Source organism: Elephantulus edwardii, unplaced genomic scaffold (assembly GCF_000299155.1).
Source record: "Elephantulus edwardii isolate Elephantulus edwardi_28Jun2011 unplaced genomic scaffold, EleEdw1.0 scaffold00077, whole genome shotgun sequence".
In the NCBI taxonomy this organism is placed as follows: Eukaryota; Metazoa; Chordata; class Mammalia; order Macroscelidea; family Macroscelididae; genus Elephantulus; species Elephantulus edwardii.
Window position 1 is genome coordinate 13338331 of NW_006399827.1, and position 17971 is coordinate 13356301.

Genomic DNA, 17971 nt, shown 5'->3' on the forward strand with positions numbered 1-17971 from the left:
ATTGGCACAGGACAGAGCGGAGTTTAGGGCTGTTGTACATAGGGTCGCTATGAGTCGCAGGTGACTCGACGGCACATAACAACAACAACAACAACAATTGGTTTGTCATACAATCATTCAAAGGGATTTCATAACATTAATTGCCATTGAGTAATGTAGTTAATGAATGACATTGTTTTATCAATCCCCTTATTGTGCATTTCCTTTCCGTTCACTCAATGTATCTATTAAGTTTTGTTTCCCTCTCCCTCCCTTTCATCACATTCCAGAGTAAAGAAACAAGTGCTTCAGCTTTGGTTGATGGGGGAGGAGGCAGGGGGAAGCGAAGGAGACAAAACCACTCAGGTAAATTCAAGCAGCTGGAGAGTTAAGTGTGGAAGGTGTGGAGAAAGGCAAACACTGGGTGCTCTCAGCTGCGCAGCTTAAAGTATGGTCTGTGACCACCTGCTCCCAAGTCTCCCTGCTGGTAGGTGGTGTTGAGATGACTCTGACTCACAGAAATCCTTTGCACAGCAGGATGGAAGCCTGCCCAGTCCTGTGCCATCTTCACAGTCACTCCTGTACCTGAGCCCATTGTTGGAGCTGGGTTGATCCATCTTGTGGAAAGTCTTTTTTCCCCATTTATCTTCTACATCAGTCTGCCAAGTAGGATGCCTTTCTCTAGGAACCGGCCCCTATTGGTAACATACTCAAAGTATTGAGGTGGGGTCTTCTCATCCTTGTTATCCTTCCAAGATTGATTCTTTCTGTGGGTAAACTTCTTAGCTTTTTATGATAATGACCTTATAATTGTCTTCATGACTGCTTTGTCACACAGCATAATTGGTTCTGGATTCACCTACGTTGCGCAAGACTTCACAAATTCTTGATAATTTTTTAGTGATGCATAATACCTTATTGTGTGAATATATGTTTCCTTAGCTATTTATCTTAGGTTGTTTATAACTCTTTGCTATTGTAAATAATGCTTCAATAACCATTGATGTGCATATGTTAGTTTGTGTCATCTTATTTCTTTGGGATATATACCAATAAATAGGATTTCTGGATCTGATGGTATTGCTAGACTCAATTTTCTAAGAAAGGGTCAAACTGTTTCCATAATGGTTATACCATTTTACATTCCCACTAGCAGTGTCAGTTCCAATCTCTACACACTGAGCATTTGTTGTTTGCTGTCTTGCTGAACTTTGTTGCCTAGGAGAAAATATCTCCTGTTGTTTTGATTTGTAGCCGTCAATATGGATTACATCTCAATATCAAGAAAACAAAGGTCCTTACCACTGGGCCAATAGACAACATCATGATAGATGGAGAAAGGATTGAAACTGTTAATGATTTCATCTTACTTGGATTCACAATCAATATCCTTTGCACCAGAAGTCAGGAAATCAGGAAATACATTTTTTTGGACAAGTCCACTGTCAGGGATCTTTTCAAAATACCGAGGAGCTATGATGTCAGTTTGAAGACTAAGGTGCAACTGATTCAGGCCATGGTGTTTTCAATCACTTGCTATTGAGATTGTTAACAGTGTTAGTTTACTTGGCTCCACAATCAACACTCTTGGTACCAGCAGCCAGGAAATTACGAATTGCATTGGGAAAGTTGTCTGTCAGGGACCTCTCCAGAGTACTGAAGAGCAACGACATCAGTCTGGAGACTAAGGTGCACCTGATCCAGGCCATAGTCTTCGCAATTGCTTGCGATGTGTCAGAGAGCTGGACAATGATTAGGGATGATAGAAAGGGAATTGATGCCTTTGAGCTGTGGTGCTGGAGAAGAGTGTTGAATATAGCATGGACTGCCAGGAAATTAAACAGGTTTGACCTTGAGAGGGTGAAGCCATGCTCCATGGAGGTAAGGATTCTGAGGCTTTGTCTGACATACTTTGGGCATATTGCAAAGAGGGACTGGTTCTTGGAGAGGGACTTCATGATTGGAAGGGTGGAGGGATGGAGAAAGAGAGGGAGACCATTGATGAGATGGATTAATACAGTGACTGGAATAATGAGGGAAGGTGTGTGGAAACAGTAAAGTTGGCACAGGATAGAACAGGTGTCAGGGCTGTCGTACACATAGGGTCTCTATGAGTTGTAAGTGACTCGACAACACATAACAACAACAGTGTATCTGAATAAGGATTACAGAAGAATTGATGCCTTTCAAATGTGGTACTGGAGAAGAGCACTGAATATCCCATGGATTGACAAAAAAACTAACCAGCTGTATCTTGGAAGAAGAGCAGCCAGAGTGCTCCTTAGAGGCAAGGATGCTGAGGCTTTGGCTCATGTATCTTGAGCATGTTGCTAGGAGAGGCCTTTCCTTGGAAAGGGACATCATGCTTGGAAAGGTGGAGGATCAGTGAAAGAGAGGAAGACCTCCAAGGAGGTAGATTGACCCAGTGACTGTAGAAACGGGATCAAGTGTGTCAGAGATGATGGTAATGGAACAGGATAGGACAGGATTCAAGTCTGTTGTTTATAGGGTCTCTATGAGTCATAGTAGTAATTAGTTGTCTGTTCCAATCGGCATCTGGCCTGGTTTTCACAGCTGATATTGAGCTTCTCCAGCAATTCTTTCCACAGATGTAATAGATTTTATTCCTGTGAATACCATCAGGTGAAATCCATGTGTGTAGCCTGCATTTGTGTGTCTTTTTTTTAATATTTTTTTTTATTGGGAAAAACATATTGGGGGTACAAGGAGGTGAGGGTTGGGGGCAGAAGGGTGAGGATGGTCCAGGATGCAGTTGCAGAGCTGCACAGTTTGGTCGGTGGGGGGAGCAGGTGAAGGAAGTGATGAGGGTCCAGTGGGGACCAGATGCTACAGAGGAATGACAAGCATTTTCCAATAGTAATTAAACCAATTGTCTTATTGATTTGGGAATTGGTTGCCGACTCTCTGGCTTCCTCATGCTGAACAGGGGCGTAGATATAAAGGGGGGAAGGGAGGACGCTTTATCACCCTACTGGTGGTCCTGGGTTACAGCTGCTTGCCTTCTTGCTCCTGAGGGCCACGACAGTTTGCCCCGAGCCGGGGGCCAAGCGCAGCCCGCCCCGGGCAGAAGGCCATGACGGCTCGCCCCGGGCAGAGGGCCGAGGGCAGCCTACCCCAGGCAGAGGGCCGCGATGGCTCGCCCCAGGCAGAGCGCCGAGGGCAGCCCGCCCCGGGCAGAGGGCCGCGACGGCTCACCCCAAGCCGGGGGCTGAGGGCAGCCCGCCCTGCATTTGTGTGTCTTATAAAAGGTATTTGCAATGAATTGAATGTGCAGAATTCTATCATTCTATCTCCAGCCTCATTTCTGTCACCAAATCCGAGTTTTCCAGTTACTGATCCCTCTTCCCTGTTCTCAACTTTTGCATTCCAATCACCCATTATTATAAATGCATCTTGACTGCACACTCGATTTTTAAAAATTTTTTTATTTTATTGTGTGTGTGTGTGTGTGTGTGTGTGTGTGTGTGTGTGTGTACTGTCAGATCAGATCTGACTGGTACAGGAGGAGATTGTTTCTCCTTCTCCAGCAGAGCATCTGGTGGATTTGAACCATGCACCTCTGGGATTGCAGTACACCTTCTTGCCACTAGGCCACCAGAGCTCGCCTCAATCGATTTTTGACTACAGAAGTTGGTAGAAATCTTCCATTTCCTCCTCTTTGGCTCTAGTTTTTGGTGCATATATTTGAATGATAGTGGTAGTCACTGGACTGCCTTATATGTATATGGATATTGTCCTGTCACTCATAACATTGTATTTCATGATGGATCTAGAAGTGACTTTTTTTTAAAAAAAATTTTTTGTGTGTGTGTACCGTCAAATCAGATCTGACTGGTACAGGAGTAGATTGTCCCTCCTTCCCCGGCAGAGCATCTGGTGGGTTTGAACCGTGCACCTCTGGGATTGTAGTTGCAGTTCCTTGCCACTAGGCCACCAGAGCTCCCCTTAGAAGTGACTTTTTAAATTATGAAACCAACCCCATTTTTTCCTCACCTTTTCATCCCCAGCATAGTAGATCATATGATCATCTGATTCAAAATGTCCCATGCCACGCCATCTCACTTTGCCAATACCTAGTATGTCAATATTTGTACGTTCCATTTCTTTCTTAACAATGTCCAATTCTCCTTCACGTATGATTCTCACATTCCACGTTCCAGTCACTAGTGTCTACTTACAGCCGTTCCTCCTCCTTTGTGTTTCCATATCTGATATCTCAGCCTCAATTGCCATGCCTGATAGTCTACGTGTGCTCTATTGAACAGAAGGTTTTTGAAGTCCTGTTATTTTGGAAGTGGCCAATTCTTCCTAGTCTGGTTTTTTTTTAATTTTTTTAATAATAGTATCTGATAGGGAGCTCTGGCGGCATAGTGGCAAGAAGCTGCACAGCAATCCCAGAGGGAGTCCCAAAGGATTCGACAGCACAGAACAACAATAATATGAGTCATAATCAATTTGACATCACCTAAAAATAACAACAATAACAATTAATGGAGGGAGCTCTGGTGGCCTAATGGGAAAGGAACTGTGCTGCCAACACAAATGCAGGCAGTTTGAATCCACCAGTGACTGTGCAAGGAAAAGTTGGAAACTTATTCCCATTAGACTTTTTTCCCCCCTGTAAGCTTTATAGTTTCAAATCCAATGACAGCTCAGCTATAAGTTGCTTTTGACTTGACAGAAACAAAAGAAGATCTTGATCATTTCTTCATACTTTGTTGACCATCAGAATGGCTTCTTTAGTGAAGTATCTATTAATGTCCTCTGCCCACGTTGTATTTGGGTTGTCTTTTTCTTGTTCAGGTGTTGGAGTGTTTGATATATTTTAGAGATAAGCCCCTTGTCAGATGTGTCATTGTCAAATATTTTTTCCCCAGTTTGTAGGTTCTTTTTTCACTCTTTTGATGCACATAAGGATTTCATTTTTAGGAGGTTCCATAGTTTATCCTCGATTGATTGCACATTTTCCATTACAATTGCTACAAATTGTTATTGCCGCTGCTGTTGTTGTGTGGAGTCCACTGTGACCTTAGCGACCCTACGGACAATGGATTTGAACCTTGCCCTGTCTTGTGCCACCCTCACCATCTCAGATATGTTTGAGCCATTGACCGGGGTTCCTATATATGCCTCAACTTTATCTTTGATTTTCTTAATAGTTTTAGGTTTGATACCCTAGGCTTTTGATCTATCTTGAGTTAGTTTTTTAACATGATATGAGGTATGAATCTTATTTCAATTTTTGGAAATAGATATCCAGTTTTGCCAGCTTCGTTAAAGAGTTTCTTTTCCTACTGAATAGATTTCAGCACTTTGCAAAGATCAGTTGTCCATGGGTAGATAGATTTACTTCTGGGTTCCCAGTTCTATTTTGTTGCTATCTATTCTGTTTCTGTTTCTGTACTGATACCCAACTATTTTGATTATTGTGGCTGTGTAGTAGGTTTGATATCAGGAAATGTAAAGTCTCCAACTTTATTTTTTTCTTTAGTATTGCTTGACTTCCATCTGGATTTCTTTCCTAGCCATATAAAGTTGGTGATTACTTTTTCCAATTCTTTGAAAAATGATGGCTTCTGGATTGGGATTGCACTGTAGTAGATCACTTTTGATAGTATTTCCATTTTCACGAAGTGGAAAACATATCCATGAACATGGTATGCTTTTCCATTTTTTAATTTTATTCCTGTAGTAGAGTTTTTCAGTTTTCTTTGTATAGGTCTTATGTGTTCTTGGTTAGATTAATTCCTAAATATTTCTTCTTTGGCTGGATATTGTAAACAGCATTGTTTTCCTTATTTCCTTTTCAGAGTTTGTTAAAAACCAAACCAAACCACAAACCTTAAACTCACTGCCCTTAAGTCCAAACTGACTCATAGCTGACCCTCCAGCAGATTTCTGAGGCTGTAAATCAAAGAGAAAGTGAGTGCCCCTTTTCCTCAAGGTGCCTATGATGGTTTTGAATAGCTATGAGTGGCCTTTGGGTCAGCAGCACAGCTCTGTATGGACTACACCATCAGAACTCTCTTTTTTTCCTCTTTGTTACTATAGAAGAACCTGACTAATTTTTATATGTTGATGGTGTACTCTGCCACTTTGCTGAATTGGTCAATTAGATGCAGTAATTTTCTTGCTGAGTCTTTGAAATTTTACATATAAGATCATATCACCTGCAGATAGACAATTTTACTTGTTCTTTGTAGGGCAGAAGGGAGCTCTGGTGGCCTAGTGGTAAGAAGCTGTGCTGCAACCCCACTCGTGGTTCAAATACACCAGCTGCCTGGGGAAGAAAGATGATTAATCGCCCATGCTATTAACTGTTTCTGAAGACCTGATGTGGGCTCAGCTATGGGTCAGTTCCAACTCGACAGTACACCAACAACAGAGAGCACCCCCCCAGGGACAATTTACCCAATGTTCATCTCTGTCAGGTTGATGTCAGCGGAAGGCTGAATGTGAGGGCTAAGAGATGGCTTTGCAGGGAGAACTCCCCCCAAGATCTGAGCCTTATCTTTCTTCTACACCTCTCCATATCACCTCCCACTGTGTAACCCAGCCTAACCTCTTAGATTTCAGAGGGGGGAGGTTGAGACCCTGGACTTTGCTCAGAAGAGTGGAGGCTCTGAAGGGCCAGACCATAGTCTGGATGGCCAGACTGGCTGAGGTCAAGGGGCAGGCTATGTTGCAGACACCCCTCTAGCTGGCTTCCCTCGATTGCTGTGCCCTTTGTCCTCGGGGGTGGGACCTGAGCCCCAGACAGGCCCCTTAGCTTGGCCAATGAAGAGGAGTGATTTGGGGGTTTGGAGGGGGAGGATGTGGGCGAGGAGTGGGCGGGGCCATTGTTCCTTACTGTCCCACCCATCGCTCCTCCCTCCCAGGTAGCCTGGTCTCTGGATCTTCGCTTTTGAGGCTGTTCCATTCGATTCTCTTTCCCACCTCTCCCTGGGCACCTCCACTCTCCCTTGGCACCTGCTGCCAGGCTAGGACAGGCACAAACAATCCCAGGCTGCGTCGTGGCTGGGAGTCTCCACCCCCGCCTCCTTTGCTTCCTCCTCCCAGGCCTCGCCCCCAGGCCCCGCCCCCACCTGCCCAGGATAATTTTAGCTTCCCAGGCCCTCGAGTTTGGACACACAGGGCTCCCCCTGACTTCTATTTTCAAACTCAGGACACCCTCCCAACACCTGTAGAGAAGCCAGAGCTGCCTTAAAATCAAAGCCAGGTGTCCGGAGCTCCTAGACGGAGCAAGACTTTGGACCCGGTGTCCTGCTGCTTCTGCTGGGGCTCTTCCAGGTGAGGGGACCGGGATCGGTCCTAGAAGACAAATTGCTCCCACCCCCAGCCGCCCCAGGGGCCCAGGCTGTGCGTGTCTTTGGGCCTGGTACTGGCTGGCAGCCCAGGTGGGCGGACGGGTGGCCACCTGCCTCTCCCCTTCCCCCCTTGGTGATGTCAGGTCAGGGGCGGAGGCAGTGAGGAGGGACAGGTAGTTAAGGGCCTGGTGTCTCTCTCCCTAAAAGAGTGGCCAACCAGGTGCACCTACGCCGAGGCCAGGTATGGACCAATTCGGGCAGACTGGGAGCGCGGGCAGGTCTGGGGACCATAGTTGTATGGGGAGACGCTGGCTTCTGTCCTGACACTCGGAGGCTTTCTCCCACTTATTCCCCCCAAGGGGAGATCTCGAATTACCTTCTGGGGCACAGGGACGGGAACACTACTTTTCCCGCTGGAATGCGTCCCTCCCCACGCCCCCCTGACAAGGAGCCCCAGGAGGGGAGCGCGCCCACTTCATTCCCTCAACCAGTCTGATTTCATCTCAGTTTGGGTTTCCTCAAATCTCCCCTGAAGCCGTGTACCTGAGGGCAGCCCCCTGCCCCAAATGGCTAGAGCTCATCTCTGCTATCTGTGGCACCTGACCCTGAAGCCCTGCTCCTGCCCTCGGGAGGGTGGGGTGCAGCGAGCCGCCATGGGGTCCCTCTTGGCTTCAGAATGAAATGAACTGGGGAGGCTAGTGGGCTCGACAATGCAGGGGGAGTTGTGTGGGGCGGGTGGTCGTGTTCACTGAGGCTGGGAAGGACTTGGGGTCCAGAACCTAGGTTTACCTGGCCCGCAGGGGACACAGAGTGCACTTGTCTCCAAACCTTCCTGTGCCCCTTTTGGCAGGACACCGTCTCCCCTCTCTCCCTATATCCTGCTGTGGGGGGCTCCATGAAGGAAAGCGCCTGTAATGATTAACCCCACAGACCCAGCTACTCTAGCATTCTTCCCAAATTAAACTTTAAAAGAATTGGCCCCCCGCCCCCCACCTTCTCCCATTGGGTGTTTTCTTTCTTGACTGAGAATGGGCGGGGCCTTAGGGCCCTCCCTCCACCTCCAGGTCACCTGGGGGTTTCCCGCCTCCTTTGCTACATGTTGTACGCGAATTGCTCCCCTCAAACCTCTCCCTCCAACCCCACTAGTAATCCTGAACGGGCGGGAGGACGGAGTCCTGGCCCTCCCGCCCCTTTCAGGCTCCCACCCCAGAGTCAGCCCCTCTGGCCCCTGCCCCACCCTGGGAAATACCGTAGGTGGCCTTGTTTTCCATCGGCCTTAAACACCCGGCCTGCCACCGCCCTTGGGGCCAGCCAGGTGGGGCAAGATTCAGGAAGTAAACAAGGAGAAGCAGGAGGGAGGGTGGAGCTGCAGCCGCTGGGGTAGGAGAGGCTGCTGGGGGAGCCGTGGCTCCCTTGGGGAGAGGACAATAGATTTTGGGGGTTGGGTTCTATAACCTAAGTTTTTACGCAGGGCCCTAACTTGAGAAAGCCCTAGATCTCTTGAGGGGCTGCCTAGACTCCTCAGCTGGTACCACTTTCTCCTTCCCCCTTTCTGTCTGGTCCTGACCACTCCTCTCAGGCCTTAGAATAAAGCTCTGAAGGCAAGTGGTCTAGAGCCACCCACCCTGCCTTTCCTCTGATTCCAGACTCCAAGCCGGGCTCGGTCCCCCTCCCAGAGACTCCTGGGCTCTCCCTCACCCCACTGCCGGCTTCTGACTTCGAGGAGGGGCAAGTGCAATCCCCTCTCCTTAGCTCTCCTAGATGGAGACACCAGGCTCCTGATGCGTTGACTTAGGGGACAGGGACTTTGTGTGTGGTATTGAAGTACTGTTGTTGCTGTTAGTTGACTGAGTCCTGGCAACCCCGTGTGGGTGGAGTAGAACTGCTGGAACGTTTTCCAGGCTGTGACCTTATGGAAGCAGATGCTAAGCTTGTCTTCCTCGGTGCCATCTCCTAGGCTTGAACCACCTACCTAGTCAAGCATTTGACATGTTTTTGTTGCTGTCCATAAAATCTGACCCGACCCATAACATCCTCCATCTTTCAGAGGCTGTAAATTGCAAAGGTGAAAATTACCCATGCTTCCTGGAGCACCTAGTGGGTTTGAAACTCATGACTTCGGAAATGCAGTACAGATTCTTACCATTAGATCACCAGAGCTCCCTAGTATTAAAGTATGGGTGTTTGCACCTCCCTGCTGGGATCCTGAGCCCCCTGAATGCTCCTGTCCTTTCTTGAGGTCTTTTGTGTTGTTTGACTTCATGGGAGTTTTGGCATTCTGCCCTTGCTCCTGTTCCCTTGGTACCATTTGGGCTGGATACCCAGAGACAGTGTGAGTGTATTAGGGGGCACATCATTCCCCAGGGGTGACACAGATGAGTCCCTTGGGCTAGCTGAGTCTTAGATGCTAACCATGAGTGGCAGCACCATTTCAGGTGGGTCTCTGAATCCAGGCCAGGCCTTCACCCTCTCCTGGGAAGGGGGGCTCCTGGGCCAGGGGGGGCTCCTGAGCTTGGAGGTGGTTCCTGGACTAGGGGTGGTGGCTGCAGGTCCCACCTAGACTGAGAAAGTAGGAGGTAGGCCAAGGGTGGGGAGGAGAGGATGATGTCAGAGCTGCCTCAGGTCCTTCTCCCCGTCCTCCCTCCCCTGCACCTCCTCCATTCCTCCCTGCCTACAGGTAGGCTGGGGGGTGGGGGTGGAGGCAGAGTTGTTTGTGTTTCTTCTAAGCCAGGAAGTTTGCAGATGAGTCAAGGTTGAATGGAGAGCCCAAGGCAGTGCTGTCCCTGCCCCACCTGACTCATCTGTCCCTCAAATCCCTTCCTGCCCTCACTTTAGGGTCAGATGCTGCCTCATCTCGGGGGTCAACCCTAAGTACCCCAGGCAGCCTCTTAGAAAGTCTAAGTCTGTGTCCTGGAGAACGAGCAGGAGTTGACCTGGTTGGGATGTGGGTTCTAGGCTGTCCCAGTCTCAGTCAATGGAGCTACTTGGTTCCTATGCACCAGGAACCCTCTACTCAGTGGGCATCTGTGCCTCTGTCTCATGAGGGTGTGTGCAGCACTTGCAAATGAGAAGATTCTGGGTCAGGCCCTGCCTAGGATTGTTGGGGTACCCTCACACCAGTAGGTGGATTGTTATTGTTGATTGCCATTGAGTAGAGCACGATTCATAGCGACTCCATGAACAAAAGACCTAATGCCTTTCTATAACTCGTCGTTTCTCCAAGATCGTAGAGTTTGCACAGGCATAGGTGCAATTGGTGCAGAAGCTGCTGCATAATGCTGAGAGGCAGCCATTTAGTCTGAATGTGGAAAATCCAGGGAGGATGCTCAGAGGCAGGGGCAGTAGTGCTGGGGCTTGAAAACAAGAGGAGGCGCCCCGGAGGTCACAGCAGGTTTGGGGAGGGGTGTGCTGGAGCAGTTGCTGAGCCTCATCCTTACGTTCCTATCCCACAGCTGAGCCAGCCCTCCAGCTCCCCCTTCCCACCTCCTGCCTGCCCATCCCTATCCCCTCCCCCTCCTATGCATCACTCATCACTTTGGCAGGTGTTGCCACGACAGGTTCTGACAACTGGGTCTGGCGATGAAATGCTGGAAAAACCTGGGGCAGAGCCCAGGGGAGCGAGTGGCCCCTGCTCACCCAGGGATGATGGCCTTTTGTGTGGACACCAGGACCTGGAGCCCCTGCCCCTGTGGCGGGTGGATCTTTGTTGCTGTTGTGAATTTGTCTTGAGAACCCTCTTATCTCTTCACCAGGGCAACCTGGGGCGAAAGGAAGAGCACTGGACTTGGAGTCCAGGTTCCACGGCCTGCCTCACTTGATATCTGGGGTAAGAGTGCTTCCTTCTCAGGGACTCAGTATCCCCTTTTGCCAAGTGGGGCTGATACCATTCTTTTCCAAGGGTCCCTGGGAATATCCAGGGAGAGCAATGAGCAGCTTGATAGCTGTGTAAGGGCAGGAAGTCTGGCTCTTTCCTCAGGACAAGGCACCTGCGTGTCTGCATTCAGCTGCCTCTTCCCTCAGATGTCATGGAGCTGGATGTGTCTCCTCCGAAGCTCAGCAGCTCTCCGGAAGACCTGTGCCCCGTCCCTGGGACTCCTCCTGGAACTCCTCCTGGAACTTCCCCATCCCCAGATATTCTTCTGTCTGAAGAGGTGAAGCGGTCCCAGCCTCTGCCCATCCCAGCCAGCAGGTACACGTAGCAGTGGGCTGTGGCTGTGGGAGAGGTCAGCTCAGGTAACCCAGAGCCCGGTGGTCACGATTTTCCCTGACCCCTGCCCTCTCCCCTCACTGCAGGAATTTGCGAGAGGAGGAACTTCGAGCAACGTCTCTGCCCTCTATCCCTAACCCCTTCCCCGAGCTCTGCAGCCCTCCTTCCCAGAGCCCCATTCTTGGGGGTACCTCTAGCGTAAGGGGCTTGCTCCCCAGAGATGCCAGTCGCCCCCATGTGAGTTTTCCTGGGAAAGGGAAAGCCAGGATTTGAGGGGTGACCTATAGGGTAGATATAGTACATTTTCATGGTGGGGCGGGGAGTTAGGAGTTGGGGGTGGGAAGGATGAAGGGATGAGGAGTCTTGGCCAGGGGTTCCTGAGGGCAGAGGAATGGAAGGAATCACCCTTTGTCTCCTCCTAAAATACCCACAATTCTTGGGGTACAGGTGGTAAAGGTGTACAGCGAGGATGAGGCCTGCCGCTCTGTGGAGGTGGCAGCGGGTGCCACAGCTCGCCATGTGTGCGAGATGCTGGTGCAGCGAGCCCACGCCCTGAGTGATGAGAACTGGGGCCTAGTGGAGTGCCACCCCCATTTAGCCCTGGGTGAGTTTGGATTCAGGGAACCACCTGGGCTGCCTCCCACCCACTGAGGGAGAGGGTGCTGGCAGGTCTCCCCTGAACCCTGCTTTTTGCCCTTGACCACAGAGCGGGGCTTGGAGGACCACGAGTCTGTGGTGGAAGTACAGGCGGGCTGGCCCGTGGGCGGAGACAGCCGATTTGTCTTTAGGAAAAACTTCGCCAAGTATGAACTCTTCAAGAACTCTCCAGTGAGTGGGTGTGATTGGGGTCTGGGTGCTGGGATTCCCTGACCCCAAAACTGGACCCTTGATCCCTGACCTTTGACCCATTCCTGCCACCAGCACTCCCTGTTCCCAGAAAAGATGGTCTCCAGCTGTCTCGATGCAAATAAGGGCTTATCCCACGAAGACCTCATCCAGGTGAGAGAACACCCCAGACTCCATGTCATCGCTGTCAAGTTAGACCCAGCTCACAGCCCACTCTCTGCTGGGATTCGGGGGCTGTAAATTGTCCTGGAGGAGACTGCCCATCTTTCTAGATTGCCCATCTTTCTCCTGTAGAGCTGCTGGAGGAGACTGCCCATCTTTCTAGATTGCCCATCTTTCTCCTGTAGAGCTGCTGGTGGATTCAAACCGCCGCAGAGGTGTGACCTTTGGGTCAGCTGTGCACTTCTAATCCACCAGGGCTCTGGGAAGCCCCTCATTTTATTTTATTTTCATGGGTCCCCAGAGTCAGCCAGTGCCTTCTCACCTTTATGTAAGTCTGTGCTCCCCCTCCACGTGGTGGAATGAGCCCAGCAGTCCTCATGTAATAAGTTACTTTATCTGCCTAAGCATTAGTTTCTCCATCTGTTAAATGGGCACAATTAATCTACAGTGAAGCACCTGGTCTCCTAAAGGAAGGTCCTGTGGAGGCCTGGGATGGGTGGGTCGTGGATGCTCACCCTCTCTCCTGCTCTCTTCTGGCCTCAGAACTTCCTGAATGCAGGCAGCTTCCCCGAGATCCAGGGCTTCCTGCAGCTTCGGGGGTCCGGACGCAAACTTTGGAAACGCTTCTACTGCTTCCTGCGCCGGTCTGGCCTCTATTACTCCACTAAGGGCACTTCCAAGGTGAGGTCTTGAGGTGCCAGCCCTGTCCTTACCCCTGCCCTTGACAAGAGTACCAGGCCCTTGTCCTTCTAGAATAGTCTCCTTCCTCTTGGTTCCTGGCTAAGGTCCTTAACAGCCCCTCCCTGCCCTAGGCTGCTTTCAGTTTAGGGCTTCATCCCTCTTTAACTAGTTTACCTGCTTCAAGAAGTAGCAAAGGGAAAGGCCGTTCAAGTTCTGACTTTACTTCCACTTGCTGCATGACCTTGGGCATTTCCTAGCTCCTTTCTGACCTGGAGTCTCCCTAACTGGCTTAAAAACAACAACAACAGCAACAACATCACAGTGTAAAGTTGAGTCAGATTCATAGTGACCCTGGGGGAGAGGATAGCCCTGCCCCACTGAGTTTCCAGGGTTATAATCTTTATGGAAGCAGAATGTGGCAGCCAAGCACTCAACCCATTGTACTACCAGGGTTCCTTCTAGCTGGCTCACGTGGACGGGACCATCGCAGGATCACGGGGCCTGCCAGTACCAAGTCTTGCTCATTCACACTTTCAGGATCCGAGGCACCTGCAGTACGTGGCTGACGTGAATGAGTCCAATGTGTACGTGGTGACCCAGGGTCGCAAGCTCTATGGGATGCCCACAGATTTTGGCTTCTGTATCAAGGTAAAGACCGCTGACCTGGGTCCCATGCCCAGTGTTGCAGCCCTGGTTGGGGAGGGAACAGGAGCTGCTGGGACCTCAGGATCCTAGTTGGGGCTTTCGAGCTCCACTGTGGGGTGCCTGGACTCTCTTCCTGCACTCTGGCCCTGCTGGAAGCTCCTCGGGAACCCTCTGCCCCTTGGACACAGGGATAGACATCTGGTCCTAAAAGCAGATGTGGGACCAGCCAGTTTCCTCTCCTTTCAGCCGAATAAGCTTCGAAATGGCCATAAGGGCCTTCGCATCTTCTGCTGTGAGGATGAGCAGAGCCGAACCTGCTGGCTGGCTGCCTTCCGCCTCTTCAAGGTGAGGCCCTGGGGGCTGCGTGGAGGGCTGACCCATCCTTGGGATGCCTGCTGTGAGACAGAAGCCATAGTTCTGCCCCAGGAAGTTTCTAGAACAAGGAGGGCTTCACAGCCTTGCTTTCCAAGAGCCCTTGCTCCAAAGATGAAACCATAGCCTCACTGTGTTCAAGGAAAGCCCCCTACCCCTCCTCCTGGGGAGACCTGGTCTGAGGGAGTTCTCACAGCCCCCCCCCACCCCCACCCTGGGCCTTCCTGACCCCAGGCTCTCTTCCTCTCTTACCCCTAGTATGGGACGCAGCTGTATAAAAATTACCAGCAGGCACAGTCTCGTCACCTCCGCCCATCTTGCTTGGGGTGCCCGCCCTTGGTGAGTATGACTGGGGGACATTAGCTTGGGGTGGGCTCTTCTGACGTGGGGTCCTCTTCTGACCCTCCCCCTCCAAATCCTATCTCATCTCCAGAGAAGTGTCTCCGATAACACCCTGGTGGCCATGGACTTCTCTGGCCATGCCGGCCGCGTCATCGAGAACCCTCGAGAAGCTCTGAGTGCAGCGCTGGAGGAGGCCCAGGCCTGGAGGGTGAGGGGCTGCACCCATCTGCGTGCCCATGCTGGGGCTTCTTTCCATATGAGTGTTCCTGGAGTGGAATCAGAGCAGAGGGGAAGGGGAGGCTCCCTAGCTGGGGGCAGGGTGTGAGGTTACACCCCCCCAGCCACACCCTGACTTCCCTCTGTCCCCACATCTACAGAAGAAGACAAACCATCGTCTCAGCCTGCCCACCCCATGCTCAGGCTCGAGCCTCAGTGCAGGTGGGTGAGGGCCCAGGCACCCCAGGGTGGGCTGTGCCCTGGCTTCTCTGAGCATTCTGGTGGGGGAGGAAACAGGGTCCCTTCTCCAGGAATGACTGCCCGTCTGCCTCTCCCACTCACAGCCATCCACCGCACCCAACCCTGGTTCCATGGACACATCTCCCGTGAGGAGAGCCAGCGGCTCATTGGGCAGCAGGGCCTGGTGGATGGGTAAGGGGCAGGGCTGGGTGGGGCAACAGGCCTGGGGTGAGAGAGACCCTCGGTGAAGGTGGCAGCCATGGCCCCTTGAGTAACGCTGCCCTGTTACCTGGCAGCCTGTTCCTGGTCCGAGAGAGTCAACGAAACCCACAGGGCTTTGTCCTGTCTTTGTGCCACCTGCAGAAAGTCAAGCATTACCTCATATTACCAGTAAGTAAGCCCCTTTTTTTTCTCCAAGACCCCAGAATCAGCAACCTGGCCTCCTCACCAAGCTTCTTCCTCTGGTCCCCAGTGTGACTGGGGTCTCCTCTATCCTTGCACAAGAAATGGAGAAGACCTTTGCCATGGCTCAGGAGTGAGCTCCCTAAGCCCTGCACCCCTCCTGACTTCTGTCCCCTCCATGGTCATACCGCAGAGTGAGGAGGAGGGCCGCCTTTACTTCAGCATGGACGATGGCCAGACCCGCTTCACTGACCTGCTGCAGCTCGTTGAGTTCCACCAGCTGAACCGCGGTATCCTCCCGTGCTTGCTGCGCCACTACTGTACCCGCGTGGCCCTCTGAACGTCACGCTAAATCGCGTGCATTGCAGCCCAGCTTCAGGCTGCTCAGCGTCACATCTGCTCGGAGGGGTTTGGGAAGGTAAAGATAAGACTGCAAATAATTGGAGGGCTCCTCAACTCCAGTTTTCTCAGCTCCTTCTTCCCTTCCTAGACACAAAGTGCTCCTCGCCCCCTCTTCCAGTCCACCCTTGACCTCTCTCCTGAAGGGAAAGCGCTTGGGATAGCCCTCTCGCCTTCATGGAGCTTATGGGCATTATGGGAGAAATGGGGCAGCCCAGGTGGTCCTATGCCCCACACTTTGTACAGACTGAGAGGCCAGTTGATCTGCTCTGTTTTATACCAGTAACAATAAAGATTATTTTTTGATACACCTGTGAGTCTATCTGGCAAAACCCAGCTAGCTGGAGTAGAGAAGAGGGCCAGGAGAGGTGAACAGTTGAAACCTTGGTGATGTGTCAGATGGATCAAGCCATGTTCTGGTCAGCCTGGGTGTTGAGGGTAAGGGCGGTCTTCATTATCTGAGAATTTTCAGGGCCCAATATGGAGCCCAATATAAGGTGCTAAAAGATGCTTGTTAAATAAATTAAAGGAACTGCCAGCCAGGTGAGATTTCCTGACGGCTTGTAAAAACGAGTGGTAACTGATAGCACCTGGTGCTGGAGATAGCGCCAGAGAACACCCTGGTCTTCAGCACAGCCTGGGCTAACTGATGGGATATCAGATCCTTATCTTACTACACTACACCATTTCACCCTTCATACCTGTTCACATGGATATGAGAATATCCCATGGACTGCCAAAAGAACAGACAGATACATCTTGGAGAAGGTGCACCCAGAGAGCTCCTTGGAGATAAAGGTGATGAAGCCTTGATTCACATACTTTGGGTGTGTTTGCTAGGAGAGGCTATTCCTTGGAGAGGGATATCATGCTTGGACAGGTGGAGGGACGGCAAAGGAGAGGAAGATCGTTAACTAGTTGGACTGACACAGTGACTGCAGCAATGGGCTTGAGTGTGTCAGAGATTGTGAGGAAGGCACAGGAGAGGACAAGGTTCAGCTCTGCTGTTCACAGGATTGCTGTGAGTCATATTTGACTTGACAGTACCTAAAACAACAATCCTATTCACATTCATTTTCTCATTTAAAGAAATCAAACCAGAAACCAAGATTTTTTAGCTTAGGAGAAAAGTGATAGAAATATAAAACAAAAAAAAGTAAAAAAACTTTAACCTAAATTTGAATTCACACTATCAATATGAATTCAAGATGCATTGTCTCTTGAAAGTTTTTCTTTTTCTGATAATATTCTGTTTACTAAAAGATTAAAACACTGCCCAATAATAGTAAGTACCCCTCCAATAGGCAACATCATGATGTATGACCCATAGTGACCCTCTGAACTCTGTCCTATCCTGTGCCATCCTCACAATCTTTGATACACTGGAGCCTATTGTTATCACAGTCACTGTGTTAATTCAACTGGTTGAGGGTCTTTCTCTCTTTTACTGACCCTCCACCTTTCCAAGCATGATGTCCTTCTCCAGGGAATAGCCTCTCCTAGCAAAATTCTCAAAAGAATTTGAGATGAAGCTTTACTTTGCCTCCAAGGAGCACTCTGACTGCATCTTCTCTAAGACATATCTGTTTATTCTTTTGTCAGTCTATAGGATATCCAGTATTCTCCAACACCATAGTTCAAAGGCATCATAGCTATTTCTGTCATCCTTATTCCTTGTCCGGCTCTCAGTAACATAGCAAGTAACTGAAAAGACCATGGCCTGAATCAGGTGTACCTTAGTCCTTAAACAGACATCATTGTTGCTCAATAATTTAGAGAAGTCCCTAACTGTAGACTTTCCCAGTTCATTATGTATCCTGATCTCCTGACTTCTGGTACTGAGGGTATTAATTGTGGATCCAAATAAGATGAAGAAGTCATTGACAGTTTCAATTTTCTCCTCCACCAGCTGGTCCAGTGGTGAGAACTTATGTTTTCTTGATAGTGAGATCTAATTCATACTGAAGGCTGCATTTGATCTTCTGCAGCAAGCACTTTAAGTCCTCCTCATTTTCAGCAAGCAAGCTTGAGAAGACAAAGCAAAGTCTTATAAAGAAATGTGTAGAAAGCTGGAATTGGGAAATAAAAAGAGAAGAACTCATTCAGCATTTCTCAAGCTGAAAGAACTGAAAACCAAATTCAAGCCCTGAGC

General features: G+C 50.0%; 1 protein-coding gene across 1 annotated transcript; it reads left to right on the forward strand.

Moving 5' to 3' along the window:
- Window positions 1-11329: 11329 nt before the first annotated feature.
- GRB7 (growth factor receptor-bound protein 7) lies at window positions 11330-15810 on the forward strand. The gene is made up of 14 exons (XM_006889394.1): window positions 11330-11496; window positions 11601-11751; window positions 11962-12118; window positions 12221-12342; window positions 12436-12513; window positions 13066-13203; window positions 13741-13851; window positions 14095-14193; window positions 14479-14559; window positions 14654-14770; window positions 14940-15000; window positions 15123-15210; window positions 15315-15408; window positions 15614-15810. The coding sequence occupies exons 1-14, from the start codon at window positions 11333-11335 to the stop codon at window positions 15758-15760; spliced, it is 1608 nt and encodes a 535-aa protein (XP_006889456.1). The 5' UTR covers window positions 11330-11332; the 3' UTR covers window positions 15761-15810.
- The last annotated feature ends 2161 nt before the right edge of the window (window positions 15811-17971 follow it).

Excerpts from the sequence above, each read along its gene's own strand:
- GRB7 (XM_006889394.1), top strand. The coding sequence starts at position 11,333 with ATGGAGCTGGATGTGTCTCCTCCGAAGCTCAGCAGCTCTCCGGAAGAC. Across the intron at positions 11,497-11,600 it reads CTGCCCATCCCAGCCAGCAG|GAATTTGCGAGAGGAGGAAC; the intron begins GTACACGTAGCA and ends CCCTCACTGCAG. Across the intron at positions 12,119-12,220 it reads CCACCCCCATTTAGCCCTGG|AGCGGGGCTTGGAGGACCAC; the intron begins GTGAGTTTGGAT and ends CCTTGACCACAG.